General features: G+C 38.9%; 1 protein-coding gene across 1 annotated transcript in view; it reads left to right on the top strand.

Moving 5' to 3' along the window:
- GPR63 (G protein-coupled receptor 63) overlaps window positions 1-23,921 on the top strand; it is a 50,058-nt gene extending 26,137 nt beyond the window's left edge. The window contains exon 2 of the mRNA XM_081251113.1: window positions 18,535-23,921. Within this exon, the coding sequence (XP_081107239.1) occupies window positions 18,685-19,944 (1,260 nt within the window). The 5' untranslated portion in view covers window positions 18,535-18,684 and the 3' untranslated portion in view covers window positions 19,945-23,921. The remainder of the gene's footprint in view (window positions 1-18,534) is intronic.
- The last annotated feature ends 1,154 nt before the right edge of the window (window positions 23,922-25,075 follow it).

Raw genomic sequence — 25,075 nt, 5'->3', positions numbered from 1 at the left:
CACACTGGCCATAGGGAGAAAAGCTACCGGAAATATCCACCAGATAGATGACAAGAAACAAAAGAGTGATAAAACAAACAGAACAAGTGTCCCTGGAAGAAACAGACTAATTAAGGAATAGAAGAGAGTATAAGTGAAAACTTTAGGGGAGTTTCAAGAAGATGACATCTGGAAAACAACAGGATGCATTAAAATAGCAACATCAAAGAATAAGGAAGAACTCTTGAAAATTGGGCATTGTTTGCTGAAATTAAAATAATCAGTGGAAAATTTGGAAGGTGAATATTAGAAATTTCCTAGAACACAGTGCAGAAAGAGAGGCAGAAAACTTAAAGGCAGGGCCTCCCTGGTGGCGCAGTGGTTGAGAGTCCGCCTGCGGATGCAGGGGATACGGGTTCGTGCCCCGGTCTGGGAGGATCCCATATGCCGCGGAGCGGCTGGGCCCGTGAGCCATGGCCGCTGGGCCTGCGCGTCCGGAGCCTGTGCTCCGCAATGGGAGAGGCCACAACAGTGAGAGGCCCGCATACCGCAAAAAGAAAAAAAAAAAAAAAGAAAACTTAAAGGCAGAGACAGGCTCAGTCAAGTTGGTCTAATATCTAAATACTTGGAATTCCAGAAGATACAACAGAGTCAATGAAGAGGTGAAAATATCAAATAAATAATAGAACCTCCTCTTGTGCTCTGGGAAATAATCCAAATCTTCAGATTGACAAGTTTTGAGGGCCCAGCAAAATGGATGAAGGCAATTTTAAATTCAAACTGATTCTTGTGAAATTTAAAAACACTAAGTATAAAGAAAAGATCCTAAAAACTTCTAGAGAGAAAAGGGAGCTTGTCAAGTCTTTGAACACTTCTTTGCTTTCTGGTATGGTAAGGTACTTCAGCCTCTACCCATATGTTTCCTACCACAGGCCTGGAGTCAGCCCTTTTTCTAAGGAACTTTGGTTTCTTTTAATGGTGAATGTGTTTAGAAACAAAGATAGCCTAGGTGTTCCCTGTATCTGCAGTATTGTGGCTTCTAGACTTTTTCAGTGGATAGAGCCGGGTGGGGAGGGGATAAATGTATATATGCTTTATCCCATGATACATACAAAATGGTTTTACCAAATAGCAGTATCACTACTAATAGCAAATAAGCTAAGTAAAGTTGAGAGTTTTTTTGCCTTTTTTTTTTTTTTTTGTCTTTAGAATATATAGGGTGTTCTAAGGGCATACAATCAGAGTGCTATGTTCAGAGATAAATTCTTTCTTCAGTGTGATTATCAATTTGACAATAGGTTTAGGTTCATTTTTTTTTTTACTGATTAAATCTTGAGGGCTTACATTTTTATCCCTTTAATTTTTGAATATGTGAAATATTTAAGTGGTTCAAATGTCAAAACTATTAAAAATATACTCAGAGAAGCCTCACTAATACCTCTGTCTTTTCTATTTAAATACTCCCCCACGCCCTATTTTTGGTTTATCCTTTTTTCAAAAATAAACGAATATATGCATATATTTGTTTGCCCTTCTTTACTTCACAAAAATAGCACATTATATATACTCTTTTGTACTTTGCTTTATTTGGTTTACAATGTGCTTGGAAATCACTGTTAGTTTATGGAAATCTCCAATCTTTTTGACAACTTCATAGTATTCTGTTATGTGGATGAGTAAAATTTATTCACCCAATCTCCTAGATAAGCAGTTAGGTTGTTTTCAGTATTTTGCTTTTACAATCACTATTGCAGTGAGTAGTTCTGTGCATATGTTGTTTTGTATTTGTGGAGATACTTCTTTAGGGTAAATTCTTGGAATTGAGCTTGCTGGGGCAAAGGGTAAACGCACATATGGTTTTGTTTGCTAAATTCCCCTTCCAATAGGTTGTATCATTTTGCACTCCCATCAACAATATGTGGAGTTGGCTAACAGATTTACCAATATCGGGTATTTAAAATTTTTCGCGAGTCTCCTATGTGAGTAATAGTATCTCTGAGAGTGTATTATTTACTTTTCTTTTAGTGAGAGTGAAGTTGAGCATCTTTTCATGTGTTTGAAGGCCGTTTGTGTCCTTTCTTGTGAACTGTCAATGTCTTTTACCTGTTTTTTCTTCTTTTTTTTTCACTTATGTAGGTACTCCGTTTGTAAACTTTCTTATTGATGTGTAATGTGCTCATAGAATAAAGTACACAAATGTTAAGTGTCTACCTCAGTACATATTTAAGTTGTAACCACTAGCAGGTCAATAGAGAGAACATTACCAGTTCCCAGAAGCTCCCCCTAAACCTCCTCTCATCCTCAGCAAAGGTATCCACTTATCTGAGCTTTATTATCATGGGTTAGTTTTTCCTGCTTTGGAACTTCCTACAAAGTGGAACCAAACAGTATGTCTGGTTACTTCAACTGTTAAACATAGTATTTTGTGTTGTCGTATGTAGTAGTAATTTTTAAAAACTATTATTGGTGTCTATATTTTGTTGTATGAATATACCAAACTTAATTTAACATTCTACTGTTAATGGACATTTGGGGTCATTGCTGGTCTCTGGCTCAGGGAACATCCTTCTACGTATGTTTTGGTGTACCTTTGTACTCAGAGTTATGTGTATGTTCAGTGTTAGTAGTACAATCTAAGAGAAGTGGTTGTACCAAGCTACACCCCACCAGCACTCTGTGAGGGTTCTAGCTGCTCCAGATCCTCAGCAACACTTAGACTGTCATTTTCTCCTTAATGATAGCTATTTAAGTGGGTGCGTATTATTATTTTATTGTAATTTTAACTTGCTTTCCCTAATGAATAATATTGGTCACTTTTTCATATGCTTAACTGTACATTTGTATATCCCGTTTTATGAAAAGCCTACGAAGTATTTTGCTCATTTAAAAAAAGAAGGGCTTTCCTGGTGGCGCAGTGGTTGAGAGTCCGCCTGCCGATGCAGGAGACATGGGTTCATGCCCCGGTCTGGGAAGATCCCACATGCCGCGGAGCGGCTGGGCCCGTGAGCCATGGCCGCTGAGCCTGCGCGTCCTGAGCCTGTGCTCCGCAACGGGAGAGGCCACAACAGTGAAAGGCCCGCGTACTGCAAAAAAAAAAAAAAAAAAAGAAAGAAAAAAGAAACCTGGTGTGTCTGGTTTTTCTTTACTGATTCTAGAAGTTCTCTATGAATTCCAGATATAAGTTCTTTTTTTTTTTTTTTTTGCGGTATGCGGGCCTCTCACTGTTGTGGCCTCTCCCGTTGCGGAGCACAGGCTCCGGATGCGCAGGCCCAGCGGCCATGGCTCACGGGCCCAGCCGCTCCGCGGCATATGGGATCCTCCCAGACCGGGGCACGAACCCGTATCCCCTGCATCGGCAGGCGGACTCTCAACCACTGCGCCACCAGGGACAGATATAAGTTCTTTATAATTATCTTCTCCCTGTTTGTGGCTTGCCTTTTCACTCTGCATGATGATTTTTTTGATGACCAGAGGTTGTTAATTTTTTTTTTTTTTTTTTGTCTATGTATGTCCAATGGCTCCAGTTCTTGGGAGAAGGAATGAATTATAGCTGAGGGAAGAAGCTGTCAAGGTGACTCTTAGGTTTCTGGCTTGTATAACCAGATGGGTGGCAGCCCAGTCAGTGAACATGGGAACTCTGGTGTGGGGTCCCTTAGAAGGGGGAGAGACCACCCCCCTAAGTTTAATTTGGACATTTAAGGTTTGAGGTGCCTTTGAGATATTCAAGTGCAGATGTGAAGTGAACAGCTGGGTATGTGAGCCTGGAACTTAGAAGATTTGGGCCGTTGGAACATATTTGTCAGGTGTCTGCATTCAGGCAGTAATTGAAGGAGTGGGTAGGGAGGAGATTGCATATGTCATGAGAAGAAAAGAACCAAGCTTAAATCTGCTTTTTTTCTTTTTTATGTGTGTTTCTCAAAATCAGACTAAATTATATTGCTTTTTTTTTTTTTTTTTTTTTGCAGTACATGGGCCTCTCACTGTTGTGGCCTCTCCCGTTGCGGAGCACAGGCTCCGGACGCGCAGGCTCAGCAGCCATGGCTCACGGGCCCAGCCACTCCGCGGCATGTGGGATCTTCTCAGACCAGGGCACGAACCCTTGTCCCCTGCATCGGCAGGCGGACTCTCAACCACTGTGCCACCAGGGAAACCCTATATTGCTTTTAATTAGCATGTGGATTTAAATTTGAGTACCCATATACTCCCTTAGGTATAAAGAACAAAACAGAACAAAACTTGTTTTCACCCTTTGCTCTATGCAAGTAGTTTATAGGCAAAAAAAGGAGATATTCAAGTTTTAACACAGCAGTTATAGTTCTAGGCAGAGCTGTGATAAAAGATTCCAGGTTCATTACCTAATAAGACTTGGTATTTCCTTGAATTTATAATCGAACACCACTGTGAGAAACATCAATGGCAGGTTAAATAATGTGTCTGAATTATTCAAAAAGGCTGATGAAATTAAATTGGCCTGCATTTTCCCCAATAATAGTTTCAAGGCAGGTAAAGATTTCTCAGCAGAGCAAAGACCTAATGAATGTGAGCCAAGGACTAAGAATTAGAAATAGGAGGCAAAAGGAGATGAGCAAAACCCATCACCCGTGGGACTCATCATTTCTGTTGGTTTTGTATTCCTAGAAAGGTTCCAGAAGGTTAATCTTCTATTAGCCACTTAAAAAGTACGTTTTCCTAGTTTTTAATTATAATTTACTTTTCTATTAAATGCTGATCTTTCTTGCCACTTGAGTTTCAGTTTTAATTGTCATCAGAAGTCGGTTAGACTATTTTCCTCTGAAACAAAGACCTTGCTGATATTTAGTTTAATTTCTCCTTGGTGATTGTGGGGAAAAGTAACATGAATGCAAATAAATCCTCATGCTTAATAATCTAATTTTTAAAATGTCCATGGAAAACTAAATGTTCCTTTGAACATTACTGAGAAAAATTCTTCTTTTTTTGTGGTGAGTATTCTGGTTGGAATTAGAAATATATTAGGAATGGAACCGTGTTATAAATAGAACATTGCTATGGTTCATACTTAAAATGTGCGCATAACATTTTTTTCCCTTTAGCTTTATTACATATAGGTTTTAAGTTAGATATACCTTGAAAATAAGTGAAATTTTGATGCAATGATGATTTTCTCTTTATAAAAATGACTTCAAATAAGCCTTCCCCTACCCCATCCACTCTACTTGATTGTTAAATATTTTCCTCTGGTTTGTTTGTTCAAAGCTTCCTTTTACTCTATCTACAGATAAAACAAAAAATAATAATTCAACCCAAAAAAGTAGACATTGCTACAGTGATACAAATTTATCTGTAGACTGTTTTTCTAAATTTTAAAGCAGAATGCCCAATAAAGATGATTGCTTTTGTAAAAATGAAATCAAGTTGAAATTTGGGCTACTTCTGAGGTGAAATGCCTGGTTCTTTATTTCTGGCTCCCCGTAGAGAACTCAAGAGTAGACTGAGTATATTTGAGTCCATCCTGGTATGTTCTTTGTCTACTGTTCCCCTTTTCTAGTTAGAATCTCTAGACAAGTATTAAGGGCTTACTATAGGTAAAGAAGATGGATTTATGTGTGATGCATGGTCTCTTTCCTCTCTTAGTGTTAATTTTATTTCTTTCCTGAATGAGAGGAAAGATACGGGTGAAGGGAGGAATCCTTTGAGGCCAAGTGAAATTTTTGTCTGAGAGTGTGGTGAGTATCAGAGAAGGACAGTGGTGTGATGCCTTTCCTCCTCCAGCATTGCCTGTGGCCCAGAGTGGGAGAGAGATGCTCAGTAACCCAGGATACGAGTGCTTCTTCTCTTAGGCATTTTCCTTTTCTTTAGATTTTTACTTTGCTCAAGACAAAAGCAGACAGTCTGAGAAAGGCCAGTATTTCAAATTCTTACCTGTTTTTATTTTACTGTGCTAGTTATGAATTTGCTAGAACACTTCGGTTATCTTATTAGTCCTCTGCTGGTCTTTACTAGAGGCCAAATACATGTATACTTGACTCCTTAAGGGACAGAAGAGTTCTAGAACAGCAGCTGTTGTTTTAATTTCTCGACCTTCCCAGCAGCCTGGGCTCAGTGGACTCAAGGTCACCCTTTAGAGTGTGTACAGTGAGCTAGGACTCGGGGAGGTAGGAGGTGTCTGCTGGGAGCCCTGAGAAGTCTGAACCCAGGGCCTTCACTGGGCCCAGTTTGTCAAGAATATCCACAAACTAGATGGCTTGCTTCTCTTCTCCATGGTTAAAGGGTGCTCTAAATGGTTATTGCATTTTTAGCATCACTAGGGTACACAGCTTTGTGTTAGGGCTGATAGGTTATAAAGAAGATAGGCTGCATCCTGCGTCCTGTTTTATATAGGAAACAGTGAGGAAAGTTCCACAGAATTATAAAGGTCAGTATTAGTTTAATGTGAAAAAAACTTTTAAAAAGCCAGAAGTAGGGCTTCCCTGGTGGCGCAGTGGTTGAGATGCAGGGGACACGGGTTCGTGCCCCGGTCCGGGAGGATCCCACATGCCACGGAGCAGTTGGGCCCGTGAGCCATGGCTGCTGAGCCTGCGCGTCCGGAGCCTGTGCTCCGCAACGGAAGAAGCCACAACAGTGAGAGGCCCGCGTACAGCAAAAAAAAAAAAAAAAGCCAGAAGTAAAGAAGGAAAATAAATTTTGCACCCTGATTTTCACACTAGAGAGGAAATCCTTTTTGTTAGTTTGATGTATGTTCTTTTGTCTATTGGTCTGCTTAAACATATACATTTACATGTACATACACACATGTACATGCATCTACATACACACACAACTGGGAATATGTTGTATGTCATTCTGCAAGTTGATTTTTTCACTCAGTGTTTGTGAACATTCTCTGGTGTCACTATTATGGATTAGCTTATTGTTTGTGATAGATTGTGTGTATATAATTCATTTAACTACTATTTTATTGATGATCATTTAGAAAGGGTCTAGTTTTTCACTCTTAAATAATCCTGCAATAAATATCCTTATCTTCATGTTTCTGCTTTTATTTCTATAATGTGGAATTCCAGACAGTGTTTAAATTGTTTATTTTTGATATTGAAAAATACTTCCTGTTTACCCTCCAAAAAGCTGAACAAGTTTATACTCCCACAAAGGTATACAATAAAGATATGAATTGCATAAAATAGTTGAAGTGCTGTAGAAAGATCATGGTTATAATATGTTATATTTTGATGGCCCTTTGTATTTTATAATCCTCTTGCAACCTATCTTATTTAATTCTCACAACCACTGTGTGGTATGGTTTTATGTATGAATTTATAGGGATTGCATTGAATCCGTGGATAGCTTTGGGTATTATGGATATTTTAATAGCACTCTTCCATCCATGAACTCAGGAAATCTTTCCATTTATCTGTGTCTTCTTACAGTTTCTTTCATCAAAATCTTATGGTGTTTTTTTTTTGTTTTGTTTTGTTTTTGCGTTACGCGGGCCTCTCACTGTTGTGGCCTCTCCAGTTGCGGAGCACAGGCTCTGGACACGCAGGCTCAGCAGCCATGGCTCACGGGCCTAGCCGCTCCGCGGCATGAGGGATCTTCCCGGACCGGGGCACGAACCCGTGTCCCCTGCATCGGCAGGCGGACTCTCAACTACTGCACCACCAGGGAAGCCCTTATGGTGTTTATTGTACAAATCTTTCACCTCCTTGGTTAAACTTGTTGCTATTGTAAATGAGATTGCTTTCTTAATTTCTCTTGCAGGTAGTTTGTTGTTAGTGTATGGAAACACAACTGATTTTGTGTGTTGATTTTGTATCCTGAAACTTTACTGAGTTTATTTATTAGTTCTAATAGGATATTCTCTAAGATCATGTCATCTGCAAAAAGGAATTATTTTACTTCTTTCTTTCCAATTTGGATGCCTTTTATTTTTTTTTTCTTGTCTATTTGATGTGACTAGGACTTTCTAGTACTATGTTGAATAAAGTAGTAAGAGTGGGCATCCTTGTCTTGTTCCTGATCTTAGAAGGAAGGCTTTTCACTTTTGAGTATGATATTAGCTGTGGGTTTGTCATATATGCCCTTTATTATGTTGAGGTACATTCCTTATATACCTAATTTATTTTGAGTTTTTATCATGAAAATATCTTGAATTTTGTCAAATGCTTTTTCTGCATCTATTGAAATGATCATACGATTTTTATCCTTCATTCTGTTAATGTTTGCATATGTTGAATCATTTCTGCATCCTAGGAATCAATCCCACTTGATCATAGTGTATGATACTTTTAATGTGCTCTTGAATTCTGTTTGCTAGTATTTTGTTGAGGATTTTTGCATCTATGTTTATAAGGGATATTGGTTTATAAATTTTATTTTCTTGTAGTATCCTTGTCTGGCTTTGGTATCAGGGTAATGCTGGCCTTATAAAATGAGTTTGGAAGTATTCTTTCCTCTTCAGTATTTTGGAAGAGTTTGAGAAGGATTGATATTAATTCTTTAAATGTTTGGTAGAATTCAACAGTGAAGCCATCTGGTCCTGGCTTTTATTTGTTGGGAGATTTTAAATTACTGATTCAATCTCCCTGCTCATTATTGGTCTGTTCAGATTTTCTGTTACTTTATGATTTAGTCTTGGTAAGTTGTATGTTTCTAGGAATTTGTCCATTTCTTCTGAATTATCTAGTTTGTTGGTATTTAATTCCTCTTACTTAAAATGGGGATTATAATAGTAATAATCTCAGAGTTGCTATGAAATTTTTAAAAAGCTAGTTTATATATATTAAAAAAGCTTAAGACATTCTTTCACACTCTACTTTCTAGAAAAACTCAGGAGAAAAGAAGTTATCCTCTTTAAGAATACAAATTCCTGCTTTGAGTACAGACTAAATATCTTGATATGCTTCTGAGTACTTAAAAACAAAATTCTAAATGTTCTCTTTTTGAATTTCCACTGTTTTATTCCAAATATGTAACTGAAAAGGTAGAGATTTTTAGCTTTCTGATTATTTTTCTCTGTATACATATGGGATATTCTGTGAAAGAAAGGCAGTACAGATATTAAACATACTGATCTTATGATTGACAGTTTAATTTGATAAAATTATCCAGGATATGAGTGTATTCCAATGAGAACAAAGTGTTCCATGATGGAAGTAGTCCATGTAATCAACCTTCCACCAGATGGCTGGCGGGTGCCCCAGACAATGATGCCATATTCACTAAGTCAAGTTTTGGCCTCAGTGTTGTCAGATTAAGTACTAAGTGGCTGTAGCCAGATTCATTTTGGTGAATGGAAATCCCATGTTGCTGAGCCGTATACAACTTCCATCTGTACTTCCATGGCCACTTTGTTCATAATCCCTTTTGAGAAGAACAAGAGTAGAGAAAAAGGTTGGTTGACCTCTGAAGAATGCATCATCTTCTCTACGAGATTATTTACCTCCTTATCTGTGAAGTTGCTATTTAGTGAGCGTGTATATGGCCAGCCAAACCATTAGCTACTGTCCATGAATGAGTGTAGATCAGTACTTCTGACATGTCTCTTTCAAAATGAACAACCAGGTACAGTAGGCCCTCTGTATTTGCTGGTTCTGCATCTGCAGATTCAACCAATGGCCAGTTGAGAACACTTGAAAAAACATTCAGAATGTTTCAAAAAGCAAAACTTGAGTTTGCTTCACACCAACTATTTACATAGCTTTTACATTGTATTTACAACTATTTACATAGCATTTACATTGTATTAGGTGTTAAAAGTAATCTAGAGATGATTTAAAGTACACAGGAAAATATATGTGGGTTATATGCAAATACTATGCCATTTTATGTAAAGGACTTGAGCATCCTTGGATTTTGATATTCGTGTGGGTACTGGAACCAATCTCCTGGGATACTGAGTAATGACTATATACCATTCAACGCTTTGCCCTCTGGGAAGTTTTCCCTCTGCCGTGACCTTAAGGGCTCCTGAATGGGGCTGTTGTGTTACAACTCTTCACTCTTGGGTGGCACCAATATATTGTATAGAACCATTTCTAAATCACGCCTGAATTTTTCTTCTTTAGTTAACTGGTTGGTCATAAGGAACTTGTCTTAGTGAGGCCACAGGTGACGTTTGAAGAGAGGATCAGTGTAGCAAGAATAAGAGCTATGGGAATATGAGCCACTTTCTTATGTTAACCTAACTGTGCTCATAGGACTTGCCAGGCCTGATTTCATATACACCTCTTCTGTTTAAGGTTGAAGAGCTCTGTGCATACCCAATTTTATGGCTTTGGAAGGTCAGATAACCCCGTTCACGTGAAATGCTCATGCTCTGTAGCTTTGTTCAAACTCCTAAAGGTCTCTGTTCACCTACAAAAGGACTGCCAAATGCCATACTATGTAGCAGCCTCTATCTGCCACAGACACTTAAAACACCAGTGAAGCTGTTGGGTCATGTAGCCCAAGTGGCAAAGCAGCTCTCATGGCACTCTGGACCTGTTGCTGAGCCTTCTCTTATTAAATGTCCCACTCAAACCTGGCAGCTTTGCAAGCTACTTAATAAGTGGGTTAGAGTAACATACCCAAATAAGTATATGATGCCATCAAAATCCAAAAAGCCTACTAAGTACTATGCCTATTTTTTAGTGGTAGAAAGAGATATCTTGACCTACTACAAGATCCCTAGAAAGTTTACAAAGATGGTAGGCCAAATTTTTGTAGTAATCTTTCCCCACCTTTGGCACACCTGTGTTTTACCAAGTATAGAGTAGTTACTACTTACTTCTCAGTCAGCACATAATGGAAAGCATGACATTCTACAGAATGGAGAGGCAGTCAAGGTCCCTGTGGACTAGATTATGAAGGACTAGACTAGAGTATGGAGAGCTGATAGAACCCTAAGGTAGCGTAGTAGGGTGCCAGCTGGAGCCAAACTGCTCAGGCATTCTTTGCTAGCACATATAAAGAAAAAAATAATAATTTGCCCAATTAATAGCTATGTACCAGTTGCCAGGGAGTGTGTTTATTTATTCTAGCAAAGAAATCACATCTGGTACAGCACCTGCACTCTGCAGGATCCATCTGTTTTCTCTAATGCCAGATAGGCAAGTCGAATGTGGGTGTTTTAGGAATGATCACCTTCATCCTTTAAGTCCTTGATGATGACCCTAATCTCTGAAGTCTCTACAGGAACAAAGTGGTCTCTGGTTTTCATAGGTAGAGGTAGTGCTAGGAGTTTCACCTGGCCTTTCTTACATTATAACCCTAACTCCACACGTCTGGGAACCAGTGAGGGAGTCTGCCAGCTGCTGAGTGTGTCGGTACCAACTCCACATTTCAGAACTGGGAAAATAATGATGGCATGAGTTCTGGGGTGAGTGGTAGCTGGAAGTGAGCAGAGACTCCATTAATCATGTGACTTCTATAAGCCCCTACTCTGAATGGTGGAACACAGTACCATTTTGGGTCTCCAGGAATGAGAGTCATTTCAGAGCCATATCCAACAATCCCACAAAGTTCTGATTATTTCCCCATTCCTCAGTGTATACCCTGGTAACTTGTTGCAGGTTTTTTGGGGAAGACTGGAAGATTTATAGTATAAATTTATAGCTGTGTAGCAAGGTCCTTCCTCAAAGGGGCCTGGCTTTCTTGAATACAAGAGGTTCTAGGTCTGTGTCCTGGCTCAAGTTTGGGAATTGATTGAGGAGTTGCATTTTTCTATTTTATAGCTTTGCTGCTTATACAGATCAAGTAGCACTTGGTAGCTTTCTAACTATTTCTCTCTTAGAAACACCATGATCAAACACCAGTGATCTCTGCAGGTCAGACTATTCTGATTTCAGCTTTTGCTCCCTGCCCATTTTGATAATCAGGCTCACCTCATCTTTTGTTACGTACTGTCACAGAGCCCCTGCCACTCTGAGATACTACCATCCCCATTCAATTTAGGAACCCATTTCTTGGATGACAACATTGCCCATTGTCATTCCTGGTCTTCAGAGAGTAGCTACTATAGAGACCTTCAAGGATGCTGCTGGTCCTTTCAACCAGTGTATCTCTCAAAGCCTTGGTGAAGGCAGTGCCCTCTGGATCCTACCAAGTGACGTAGTTATAAGTGGGTGAGCAGGTCTTACATGATAAATCCAGTTCAGCCTTCCTATCTGCTGAAGTCTTTGGATAGTTCCCTCTCTACCAAGCAGTTATGGCATCTCAGTTTCATGTAGTGTAGGTTACCTTTGGGACCAGGCTTCCGCCAACCAACTGAACATGCTATTAGAGGCATTTTCAGCCATTTGAGCTAGCACAGAGAATCCAGAATCTTGGTTTAGTGTGCCCATATCAATAAATTTGATCTGATCTAACATTATATTCCTTCTAAGCTGACTCAATACCCTCAGCATCCATTTCCATACATACTCCCTGGTTTCTGTCTATGTAAATTGGAATTATCTTTCATATCTTTTGATATAAATGGTACTTCTTTCTAGGTCACAATTTATACCTCACACTGGATTCTGCTGGGACTTGATTCTGGTCGTAGGTCTAGAAGCAAGAGAGGTAGATGGAACAGGGTCCTTAGGAAGGGCAAAATTCCCTTGCAAGATGCTATCTTAGGTGAGGCCCTTACTGATTTTTCAGGCAAAGAGAGAGCTAACCTCATTAGGCAAGGGAGGAAAGGCTATTACTATTGGTAAAGAAGACTGCAGCACAAGGTCCTAAGCCTCAGCTTCATCAAAATCCCCATATATCCTCATCCCAATTTTCAGGCCCCTACTCCTTCCCAGTCAGGCCCTAACTTTAACAGAAGAGACTCTGTAAGGTTGGGAATTCAATTTGCATTGTAACATTGCCACCCATAGGATTAGACTTTGATTTAGTTTTCAGAAATTCCATTTCTGGGGCAATAGGAGATAAAAGTTTTCTAGCACTGTTGTTGAAGAAGCTTTCTGGATCTTCATCTAATCCTTGAGCTTGGAATTTAAAGTTCTCAATTTAATTTTTTCTGTCCTCCAGAAATTCAAATTCCAGGCCCCACCCCAGACCACAGACTTAAGAGACTCAGTGGGTGGGGCTCAGGAGTCTGTATTTTCAGGTGCTCCAGGTGATTCTTATATACCCTCAACTTTGAGAACCACTGATGTAGAACAACACCTTCAAAATTCTCAGAGAATTATTTTCAGCTGAGAATTCTAAACTGAGACAATTAGTATGAACAAATAAAGACTTATTCAAACATACAGGACTCAAAATTTACCTCCCTTGTGTTCTTCCTTCAAAAGTAATTGGTTCCTGGAAAAGAAGGAAGTGAATAAAAAGGAAGCAGTGAAGTGGGAGACAAAGGACCTAGGAAATATGGAAGCCAAGAGCCCAAGGCAGAAAGGAGGATTTCCAAGATGGTAGTAAAGAGATGTTTCTGGCTGGCATCTTTGTAACAGAGAGAAGTGTATCACTTCAGGGAGGGACATGAGGCCAAAAGAATGACTCCAAGATAAAAATGTAGTTGATAAATCTGACCTTCCAAAGGATAATACTTCTAGGTATAAAATCTTTCAGGTGTGGCTTCCCGGGTGGCGCAGTGGTTGAGAGTCCGCCTGCTGATGCAGGGGGCACGGGTTCATGCCCCGGTCCGGGAAGATCCCACATGCCGCGGAGCGGCTGGTCCTATGAGCCACGGCCGCTGGGCCTGCGCGTCCGGAGCCTGTGCTCCGCAACGGGAGAGGCCACAGCAGTGAGAGGCCCGTGTACCGCAAAAAAAAAAAAAAAAAATCTCTCAGGTGGAGCAGGTAAAAAAATATTGATAGTTATTTTTAAAAATTGAAAATAAGAAGTAAATTATTTATTCTAGGAAATCCAAAATTTACACAAGAAAGAAAACATTCTTTTAGCTTATCAGTAAATATACTATTAGCCTAAATACATTAATAGAAACACTAACTTCTGTAATTCAAAATTTTCAAATAAAGATTTTGGTAGTATGAAGGGATGAGAAGTAAGTTAGGAGGTGCTATGGCAGCTAACCCCTTATCCAAATAGGAAATCAGGATGTAATATACAATATTGATAAATCAAAAAGCAATTTCTTCATATTATTTAGATATATAAAGAATAAGTACTTTTGAGAAAAACCTTTAAAATAATTAAAAATGACTACCTCTAAAAACAGAAGTGGAATGGTGAAGGGTAGTACAGGATTTGACTGTCATTGAAAAACTCAATAATTTTTTAAGCAAAATTATGTGCATATAATGTATAAATAAATATTAAAATGAGTAAAGAAGAAATTCTCTGATCTGACAAAGCATAAAGCAAATAAATATAATTTACCATATATGCACTGGCTGTGAGCAAAGCATAGTAGTCATAGGGGACAGTGAGATTTATAAAATCATCAGTCTCTGCCTTTTAGGAGCATATACTTTTTTTTTTTTTTTTTTTTGCGGTACGCGGGCCTCTCACTGTTGTGGCCTCTCCAGTTGCGGAGCACAGGCTCCGGAAGCGCAGGCTCAGCGGCCATGGCTCACGGGCCCAGCCGTTCCATGGCATGTGGGATCTTCCCGGACCGGGGCACGAGCCCGTGTCCCCTGCATCGGCAGGCGGACTCTCAACCACTGCACCACCAGGGAAGCCCAGGAGCATATACTTTTTTCAGAGAATTGAAACAAATATCTACAGCACTGGAATTGCAGATAAGACTAAAGGACGAAGACCGGGGGAATTCTACAACCTCCACTGCCCATTCCAACCGGTGAAGCCCCAGTGATTGTGAAATTCTGGCGTACCCCAAACATAAAACACTTACTTGTGTCATTAATCTGATTGCCCCAGTGTTGTTTCTGTAGATGTTATAAGAGAAAGAATCATAAATTCAATCACTTCTGCCATACGTGAGTTTTACGTGTGTACATACATGTGAGGTGTGTGTATATATGTATGTGTGTGTATGAATATATACACATATATATAAACCTTCACATACAATTTTAATTTTTTCTTAGAATATGTAATGAGAGTTTCTGACAAATGGCAAATAAAGACTAGCGTAGATTAAACATTAGGACTGTTAAGCAAGTATTACTGACCTGAGCTAATTTTCTGCTGTTCTTATGTTGCTACCGTCCCATTTCCTGTGGAAGTACAAATTTTAAGTGTAAAACTTTTATTTAGTCTTCTGTGAAATTCAAAGAAACTGCAGGTCACAGTGGTATTTGATGAGAATACCTAAGAGGAAAGAATCTTTCAACATAGTTACAATGAGTATTCAAAAGCTCTGCTTTGGTTATTACACTTTGCAGTGAGAAAAGAAAGGCCAGAGAATATTTCTATTCTGGTAGCCAGGAGTACAATGAATGAAGAGCATGTACAGATACCAGGGCAAAGGCATTATTAAGTTCATGTATGTTACGTTCCCTGTTATTAGAAATTCCAGTTCTTTTCGTTAATGTTTAACTATTAACATTGCTTTTGTTTAATCCTTTTATAGATTCTTTATATATTTGGGAAATTTACCATTTCTATTTAATGAGCACTGAAAAACTGATTGGAAGCTCTGTGTGTGTGGGTTGGCCTTGATAGTGGGTGTGCTTCAGTATCCAGGATAACTGGGCACCAAGCTGGCATTTTTCTTGGGACACCATCAAATGTTAGTATCTAGAATTTTTTCCTCTAGGGCTTTTTAAGTTACTGGAAAAGACGAGTCCTTCAGTTCTGCATGGTAGCATACGCCTGGCTGCTGGCCATCTGGGAACAGGGTGGAGATGGGGGCTAGGTTCTCATGCTGAATGTGCAGACATTCATCCAGTCCTGCTGTGTTCAGCCCTGCACCAATATGCTAAAGTTTAGTGCTTATCAGGTTCAGTTGTGCCAGCGACTTGGGCTACTGGCACAGGAGTACGTGCTTTCATGTGGTTGCTGGAAGAGAAGACCCCTGAGCCTGGATTGGGGTTCCGATGGCTCTGTGTATATATTTTTCAATTTCCCAGTTTTCAGCCACACCTACACTTACTGTGGTAACTGGTACCTCCTAATCCAGAGCTTCTCTGGGGACCTACAGGGTGTGTCAGCTTCTTCTAAGCATATTTCTGTGTAAGTATTGAAGATAAAAAGTTCTCTGTTCTACTCTGTTCAGTTACCACACCACCATCTGCCTTTTGCTTTGAAACATTAAAAAAAATCTCTTATCTATTGATGTATCTTTCATTCATACTTCTTGTCCTTTTGAGTTGTACATTTTATTTATTTATTTATTTATTTATTTTTTTTTTTTGCGGTACGCGGGCCTCTCACTGTTGTGGCCTCTCCCGTTGCGGAGCACAGGCTCCGGAGGCACAGGCTCAGCGGCCATGGCTCACGGGCCCAGCTGCTCCGCGGCATGTGGGATTTTCCCAGACCGGGGCACGAACCCGTGTCCCCTGCATCGGCAGGCGGACTCTCAACCACTGCGCCACCAGGGAAGCCCCGTACATTTTATTTTTAAAAATCCCTTTACTGTCATTTCAGTGTAATTTTGAGGTGGTGGTTTGGTCCTGTTTAACCAGAAATCCAGGAACCATTTGTTCATCACTGTCTCTCCAGTGCCTGGCTCATAGTAGGCTCTGAAATAAATATTTGATGGATGAATAATTGAGTGACTTGAGTTAGAAGTTTTTACAATGGCAGTAAAATGTTGTGACTATATATACACATGTAACAACCTTAAAAAGCATCTTTTAAATTATGGTTTTGTTTTGGCTCCGTTCCATTTTTTGTTTTAGTTCCTCAACATGGTCGAGAAAACTAAGTGTTTACAAAGTGTGTGCTACCTTCAGCATGGATATATTTGTTTACTTGGTCAAACACAGTTATCACTGTTACCTTAGGCTTAATATACACATTTGCCTAAGGTACACATTTATAATTTTTCTCTAGAGATAGAATCGTATTGAGGCTGGTTTATGTAGTAAGCACAGTCTTTATTCTTATTTGTATGTATATTTAGGTAGTTATAAAGAGACTTGTGGTGATTATGGTGTAAAGCTACCACTGCCCCTTTTTCCATTGGCCCTTTGTGGTTAATAAAGTTTGGGAGTCACTGGATTAGTGGGGCATCTTATCCAGGTATGTTTTGCATTTCAAAATGAACACGTGAGGATGGATAACATATAGTAGAGACAAAGAAATTAAGCTATAACAGTGAAAGTGTATAGTACAGTTAATATTTTGAACAAACAGATGAATATTCTCCTTCTTCATAAGGTTAGCCCTGGACCACAAATTGGGGATTGTAGAGAGATACGAGTATAGTAGAGAGCCCATGATTTGGCTACAGTGCTGGATCTTGGGTCTCGTAAATGGGATGCTTCTACCCTCAATACTATAGGAAATGAATAAATGAACTTTTAGCATTTACCCTTAAGATCAATGAGTAATTGTAAATTCAAATAATGAGAAAATTACAGCATTGTCTTAAAGCACTGTGCACCACGCCCCTCAATCTTAGGGATTTATTAAAGGAATCTACCCAGAAATCCAAAGAGAGTTCTTTCTAATTAAAGAGATTAAAGCTACCTCTCCAGTAAAGAAGTAAGAACCTACATAACAGAAGTGGGTTAGGAAGATAGTAGATTAAGGAAGTCCTTTACAGAAAACTCCAGGGTCACAGAAATTAAGAAGTTGGGGGTTAGGATAAGAGAAAGGTGATAAACTTTTTGGAGCAAGAAAATGAAATGTTTTCTAGAATTCATTATTCACGCCTGAATATTTTCCTAGTCATCTTCTTTAGAATCCCCATCTTTATTTCTTGGTTGACATCTATCAAATTGCTGACATACAAGGCTTAGGGAGAAGAAATTGAGAAGATAGAAGTATTTGTATCAGAAAATAAAAGGTGGAAATGGATGCATGGGAAAGAAGAGAGAATAGGAGAAGCAAAGAGAGCTTTAGAAAAGAAAGGAAGTCTTAAAAATATGACCAAGACGTTTTACAGATAATTTTTCTTCTCTTCTTGAATAACTTCTCCAGTAGTTACGTGGTGGGATTTCTGGGAAGAAACACTTACAAATAAAATAGAAAGCCAGGAAACTGTTTCAGACCCTTCATTGGAAATAACCTAGTGCCTACTTGTGAAAGTGTTAAAGCAAAAGTGTCTGATTATCATGTGTTAAATAGGATACTGATTTCAAGGTTCTTTGCCAACTAGTTTTGTGCTAATGTAAAAATGGAATGAACCTGTACCAAAGAGCTATGAAGAATACTCTCAGGAGAACCATTATTAATAAAATCTGTATTAATAGTGACTGTGGAAAGGCTATGCTGCTCCTGGAAATTTAAAAGAAAAATTAACTGTGAAGTTATAATTTTTGCCTTTAAGGCAGTAATACATTTTCATTCTTTTCACTTTCACTTTATACATGAATGTCATGAAATTTCCATTGTAGTTGACTAAAAATGAAACAACAGAACAACAGTACTTTAGTGATGACTAGGCTAGAGACTTAAATATTTTTAAAGGGTTAGAAAAGGCGGAAAACTGGTCCTTCGTGATGAAAAGTAAGAAGTCAAATGTTATTTACAAAACTCATTCCCATTCAGTTTTTTGTGTTTTGGGCTTGTTTTCAGGCAAAAGGACTCCTATGGAAGATGGAAGTCTTTGTGCATTTTCCAGAGTGTGTTTCCAAGCCCATCAGTGAAACATGATACTGCTGCTCTGTGTTGAAATACTTGAAGAACACCTACATCTCTGCCGGCGCCTTCCATCCTGCTGAAACCATGGTCTTCTCTGCAGTGTTGACTGCATCCCATACTGGGGCATCCAACACAACATTTGTAGTTTATGAAAACACCAACATGAATATTACGGTCCCTCCACCATTCCAGCATCCCGACATTGGTCCGCTGCTTAGATACAGTTTTGAAACCATGGCTCCCACTGGGCTGAGTTCCTTGACACTGAATAGTACAGCTGTGCCCCCAACACCAGCAGTTTTAAAGAGCCTAAACTTGCCTCTCCAGATCATCCTTTCTGCTATAATGATATTTATTCTGTTTGTGTCTTTTCTTGGGAACTTGGTTGTTTGCCTCATGGTTTACCAAAAAGCTGCCATGCGCTCCGCCATTAACATCCTCCTGGCCAGCCTGGCTTTTGCAGACATGTTGCTTGCAGTTCTGAACATGCCCTTTGCCTTGGTCACCATTCTTACCACCAGATGGATTTTTGGGAAGTTCTTCTGTAGGGTATCTGCTATGTTTTTCTGGTTGTTTGTGATAGAGGGAGTAGCCATCCTGCTCATCATTAGCATCGATAGGTTTCTTATTATAGTCCAGAGGCAGGATAAGCTAAATCCATATAGGGCTAAGGTTCTCATTGCAGTTTCTTGGGCAACTTCTTTTTGTGTAGCTTTTCCTTTGGCAGTAGGAAACCCTGACCTGCAGATACCTTCCCGAGCCCCGCAGTGTGTGTTTGGGTACACAACCAATCCAGGTTACCAGGCTTATGTGATTTTGATTTCTCTCATTTCTTTCTTCCTACCCTTCCTGGTGATACTGTATTCGTTTATGGGCATACTCAATACCCTTCGGCACAATGCCTTGAGGATCCATAGCTACCCTGAAGGTATATGCCTCAGCCAGGCCAGCAAACTGGGTCTCATGAGTCTACAGAGACCCTTCCAGATGAGCATTGACATGGGCTTTAAAACACGTGCCTTCACAACCATTTTGATTCTCTTTGCTGTCTTCATTTTCTGCTGGGCCCCATTCACCACTTACAGCCTTGTGGCAACATTCAGCAAGCACTTTTACTATCAACACAACTTTTTTGAGATTAGCACCTGGCTACTCTGGCTCTGCTACCTCAAGTCTGCATTGAACCCACTGATTTACTACTGGAGGATTAAGAAATTCCATGACGCTTGCCTGGACATGATGCCTAAGTCCCTCAAGTTTTTGCCGCGGCTCCCTGGCCACACAAGGCGACGGATACGCCCCAGTGCTGTCTACGTGTGTGGGGAACATCGGACTGTGGTGTGAATATTGGAACTGCCTGACGTTTTGGGTGATGGTTGTTCTTTATCTGACTTTGAATTTTTTTCTCGTGGCTTCTCCACTTAAACTATATTGTTTTTCATAGGGTGTGTGTGTGTGCAGTGTGACGAAAGAATGGTGATTAGTTATAAGTCTGTTACCAAGGATACACAATAGGGAAGTGATCACACGTGTTACCTCCAGGGTTCAAGAGAAATCCTTGATTTAGGGTGGGGAGATGGTTTTCTGTTCCTTTGATTGATTTTGTTTCTCTAGTAGGAATCAGGATTGTGCTTTATTGAGCCTGCAGTTATTCTGTATGCTGCTAAGATATGCTTTGTCAAGTTTATCAATTATTTTTTTCTGGAAGACACTGCTGCTTTTTGCCATCACATTGGAGGCAAAAACCACATACATCTCTGTAGATAAATATTTAGTTTTATTTAAAAAAATAACCCAAGGGGGTTAGTGACATTTTAAAGGTCATGAATATTTACTTTGGTGCACTTTAAGAAACAATGTACAAACGAATTCAGTCATGTTTTTCAGAATTGTTTTTATACATGACATGTTGTGCTTTAGGAAACATTGCATTATTTCTAGGAAGACAGTTTTTAAAAAATGTTTTGTATGTACAGTTTTAAAGGAGGGAACATAAAAATGAAGAACTTTTTCTAAGCACAATAGTGATTCTTTAGAGCAGTAGGGCAGAGTTGAGATGGAGCACCCTTGCAAATTTAAATGGGGTGCAGTGAGGCTGTGGCTGGTGTGGGCTGTGGCGATTCCTTTTACCCAAGGATTCTCTGAGTCCAGTGGGGAGAAGGACACCATTTACTAGACGTCTGCCATGTGCCAGGCCCTGTACGTCATTTTATCCTCACAGCATCCTGTGAGGGAAGTATTATTTCTTCCTTTTTGCAGATGAAGAAGGCAAGTCTCAGAGAGACTAAAACCCTGCCCAAGGTTAGTGGTAGAGCTGGGATCCAAAAATCTCCGAGTCCTGAGACTGCATTTCTACTGTACCACACGGACACCTCGTTCAGGTTCAGGTTTGGACGTTTCAGAGTCAAGAGGGAATTGTGTGTATCCTTTCATTTTCTTTTAGACTAAAACCTTCTCTTTAAAAATAGCTTCATTTTTTGTATTACCAAAAGAAATGTGAAACCATTACAGAAAGTCTGGAAAATAGAAAAGAAAAAATCATCTATAACTACCTTTTTAGAGCGGAACTAAAAATCTTAGGTAAGTAAGGGTGTAAGGAAATAAGGCAATTTTTTGGTTTGCAAAACAAGTGACAATTACTGAGAAGTTAAATACAGCTGTATATAGGTCTTTGCCCTGTGGGTTTATATGTTTCCAGTTGTCCAGCTGTATTTCTCAATGTTCTGGGCAGAACAGCATTGTTGCCCCAGTGCTTGCCCAGAGCAGAGCTGGCTATTGAAGAATGTGAATGTGCTCAGAGGTGTGTCTCCTGTAAAGAGGTGAAGATAAGCCCTGGTCTGAGCCTAGAGCAACTTTTCATTAAGGCAGGTCTGGGGTTTCAAATTATTTTTCTCTTGATGATGTTCTGCCTCTCCCCCACCCCAGGTGCAACCAGGGCCTTTGGTGCCCTTCTCTCTCTAATCACGGGAACACATTATAAAACATCCCCCAGGGATGGGGCTTCAGACAATGGCCATAAGTGCTGAAAGTGTAGCCTCTTGGCTACATAATAGGCTTTATAAATAGGCAAGTTAACCTTGAACACTTTTTGGATTTATAGCATGTTTTCAGAATTATAGTGCTTTGTGACCAGTGGGAAATGAGCTACTTTTCTTCAGTTGTACAACCAGAGAGTTGGACTAGATGAATCTTCAAGGTCTTGTCCAACTCTAATGTGAGAGTAGAGATTTTTAAAGAGCCCAGCTGATGTCAACTTCACTCTTTGGTCTCCAGTATCATTTTTTTACATTTTACTTTATTAGATGTTTCTTAAAATTGAATATCTGAAGAGCATATGGCACCATATCAGGAGTCAGGACTTTGGAAGGTGGATGTCATCATGAAAGACCTGGGAATCCCTGCTCTTGAGGCAGTTGTCATGGTATTGGAACTCATTTTCCAGTTAACTTCTCTTTGGGGATTCAAGCCTGTTATTCAACATGTTGTTTTGAGATCATCTTCTGATGATACTTGCCTACCTCTTTGGTTTCTAATTTATATTATTCACAGGCAAAATTGCTTTTATCCATAGGGATCTTATAGAACATAAACACTGTAGTAGATATTAGTAGCACATTGAAGTGTATCATGCTTTCTACTTTCAATATAAACTAGATTTCAGGCAGATATTAATAAGTATATTTGAAATTAGACTTTCTTTGAGGAAAGTCAGCATGATCTGTATTCATCTTACATATTGGCAGTAGGTCTTGAGACTCCTTTTGTGGTTGGAGCTGAAACTGAGCTTTTGTTTTCTTTGTCTTTTTATGAGCAATCCTTAGGTACTTTAGTTCTGCCTGGTGGGCAGTGCATCGTTTGGTGTGAGCTCTGGGGTGCCTGCTAAGAGTCTCAGTGTTTGTGAAAGACAACCCTGAGGGGCCTTTCTGAGAATTCAGCAACCACACTGAATAGCAGTTCTCTTTACACTGTATCGTCTTGATCAGATGACAGTTTACAAACCATTTTGAACGTTTTTATTATGTATACATTTTGAAAGCTTTTTTTAAAAAGTACTGTGGTGTACCTTTGAAAAATTTAGGTGCAGTATCATATGTTGCCTACTCTACTATATTTGTTTGAGGGAAAAAATAATACCACTACTAGTTATCACCACTGGCTGACAAAATCAGAAATGCTTTTGGTTTTGTTTTTCCTTCTGGCGAATAAGTAAGAAGCAGGAAAGAGATAATGAAATATTTGTGGTCAAAGAAAGAGCCAAAAGAAATCCCCAATAGTCTGCAAGAGTGATATTCAAACTTTCATATGAATTTGTATCTAAGTATTCCCGGGGGGCTTGTTAACAGTACAGATCCCCAGGGCCCCCAGAGGGTCTGAGATTGGGCCCACAAATGCACACTTTTATTTTGTTGAGTATTTGGCCTGATGCTGATTCAAGTGGTCTCTGGGGCATACTTCAAAGAAACACTCCTGTGGAAAATATATCCACTTAAATATTGTGTTTTATCCAAAAAATGTTTGTTTTGTGTTGGAAGCCATTATCGCCTAGTGCATGGATAATCCACATTGAGAGGAAAATCTGTGTAGCATTGTGCCTGATTTTCTGCCACTTGTGTTAGTGCTGGATCACGCCAGTGTCAGCTTTACCGTCTTTCAACTGGCAAAATTCTGATAAACCATGTAGTTTCACAGAAGAGCAAAAAAGGTGACTTAATATTTGAAAGTCATGATTTTCAGGAGTCTGATTCCTCTAATATTTTCTTTTCTCATAGAGAGGTATCTTTATGGTATGTATCCTCCTAAAGCCTGTGAGGGGAATGCAAAGATTCATCCAGTTCCTATTGCTGTGCTTATGCCAGCTGTGTTCAGTGGAAGCATGAAGAAAATAAAATAACCATTTTAATCTATGTATTTCAGTTGCTGACAAGGATATTTAACTTAATCTTGATCTTTGCTTTTGTTTACATAACAATATGTATATATCACAGGAAAAATGTTCACTTGCTTGACATTTTATTCTTCCATGATTTTTAGTTTACGTTTAAAGGACTGTTTAATTCAAATTTTTTTTCACAACCATAGTTTTCATTGAAAACTCAATTTTTATAATAAATGAAAATGTCAAAGCACATGTTTGTTATTACAAGTAAATGGTAATACAGTTCTTAGATATATATTGGTACTAGTCCTTTGTAATTTAAATTAATTTATTTTACAATAGTACCTAACCTATATGAGAAAACCACTTTGAATTTTGGGTTGCAATATTCAAAATCAAAATGTATGATTATTTGTGCATATTCTTATTACAACCAGGAAAAGAGCTCCCAATAAGAAAATGAATAAATGTTTAACATTTCTAAAAGTGAAGTTTTTTTAAAAGGGCTGCTTCATTTATCTTAGAAAAATTGTCATGAATAATACTTTCTGTTAAATTAAAATCTGAGTTTAGTTTCAAATCCTGCTCCCTTTGGGGTTTTATTTTCAAATTAGCTTTTAAAGCCTGTATGTGTATTCTAGTTTTAGAAATTCTTAGAGTAATTAAGGATGAAATGAAACTTGGCAAAAGACTATCAGTATTAAGAGACAGTTTTAAGACATTCTGTCTAGGAGAGTTATAAAAATTTTCCTGCTAAGTCATTTGAAATTTGATTGTCACTGGCAAAGCAGTGACAATGTTTGCTTCTATTTTGATGAAATGATTTCTTATTGCACTTCCTTTTCTAAAATCTAAGGCCTTTCTAAAACCTACTTTTAAATCTTTAGGAAATATCATTTATTTTTATATGAGTTTTAACTTTTTTGCCAATTAGACATGAGGGTTTTATTTTCTCTTCTTTTTCACTTATATGCAATAGCTAAATATATTTATTTTTAAATTATTAAAGGTTGATTTACAAAGGAAGTTTGTTATTGAATCTATTATACATCTGATAGTTCTTTCTGAAGTGGAAAGGTAAGAAAAATATAGCAAAATAGAGGAACCTGTTTAATTAAAAGCATTTTCACATCAATCATGAAAATAATTAGCCCCACTCAACTCATTCATAATAAAGAGGACCTTTAGGAGAAGTTTCTACCTTCTATGTCAAGGTGCAGTCAATTAGATTTAATGCAAAAAGAAACAAAAATTTCATGGCTATCTCAGCATTTAACCCAGGGAAGCAGAACTAGTAGAAGATATTTATTAAGAGATTTACTGCAAGAATTGGCTTACATGATTGTGGGGCTGGCTGGGCAGATCTGAAGGCCAGAGGGCAGGCTGTCATGCAGGACAGGCTGGGAATCACAGACACAAACTGAAGCTTGCTGTCCACAGGTGGAATTTCTTTTTCCTCAGAAAAGCCTCAGTTCTGCTTTTGACCTTTCAACTGGTTGAATCAGACCCACTCAGATTATGTAGGATAATCTCTTAGTTAATGTGGACTGACTGTAGACTTTAATCACATTTATGAAATACCTTCACAGGAACACCTAG

The sequence above is a fragment of the Mesoplodon bidens genome (assembly GCF_964165515.1).
Source record: "Mesoplodon bidens genome assembly, chromosome: 12".
Taxonomy (NCBI): domain Eukaryota; kingdom Metazoa; phylum Chordata; class Mammalia; order Artiodactyla; family Ziphiidae; genus Mesoplodon; species Mesoplodon bidens.
Note: the sequence above shows the minus strand (reverse complement) of the source record. Positions and strands in the feature narration are given on the sequence as shown.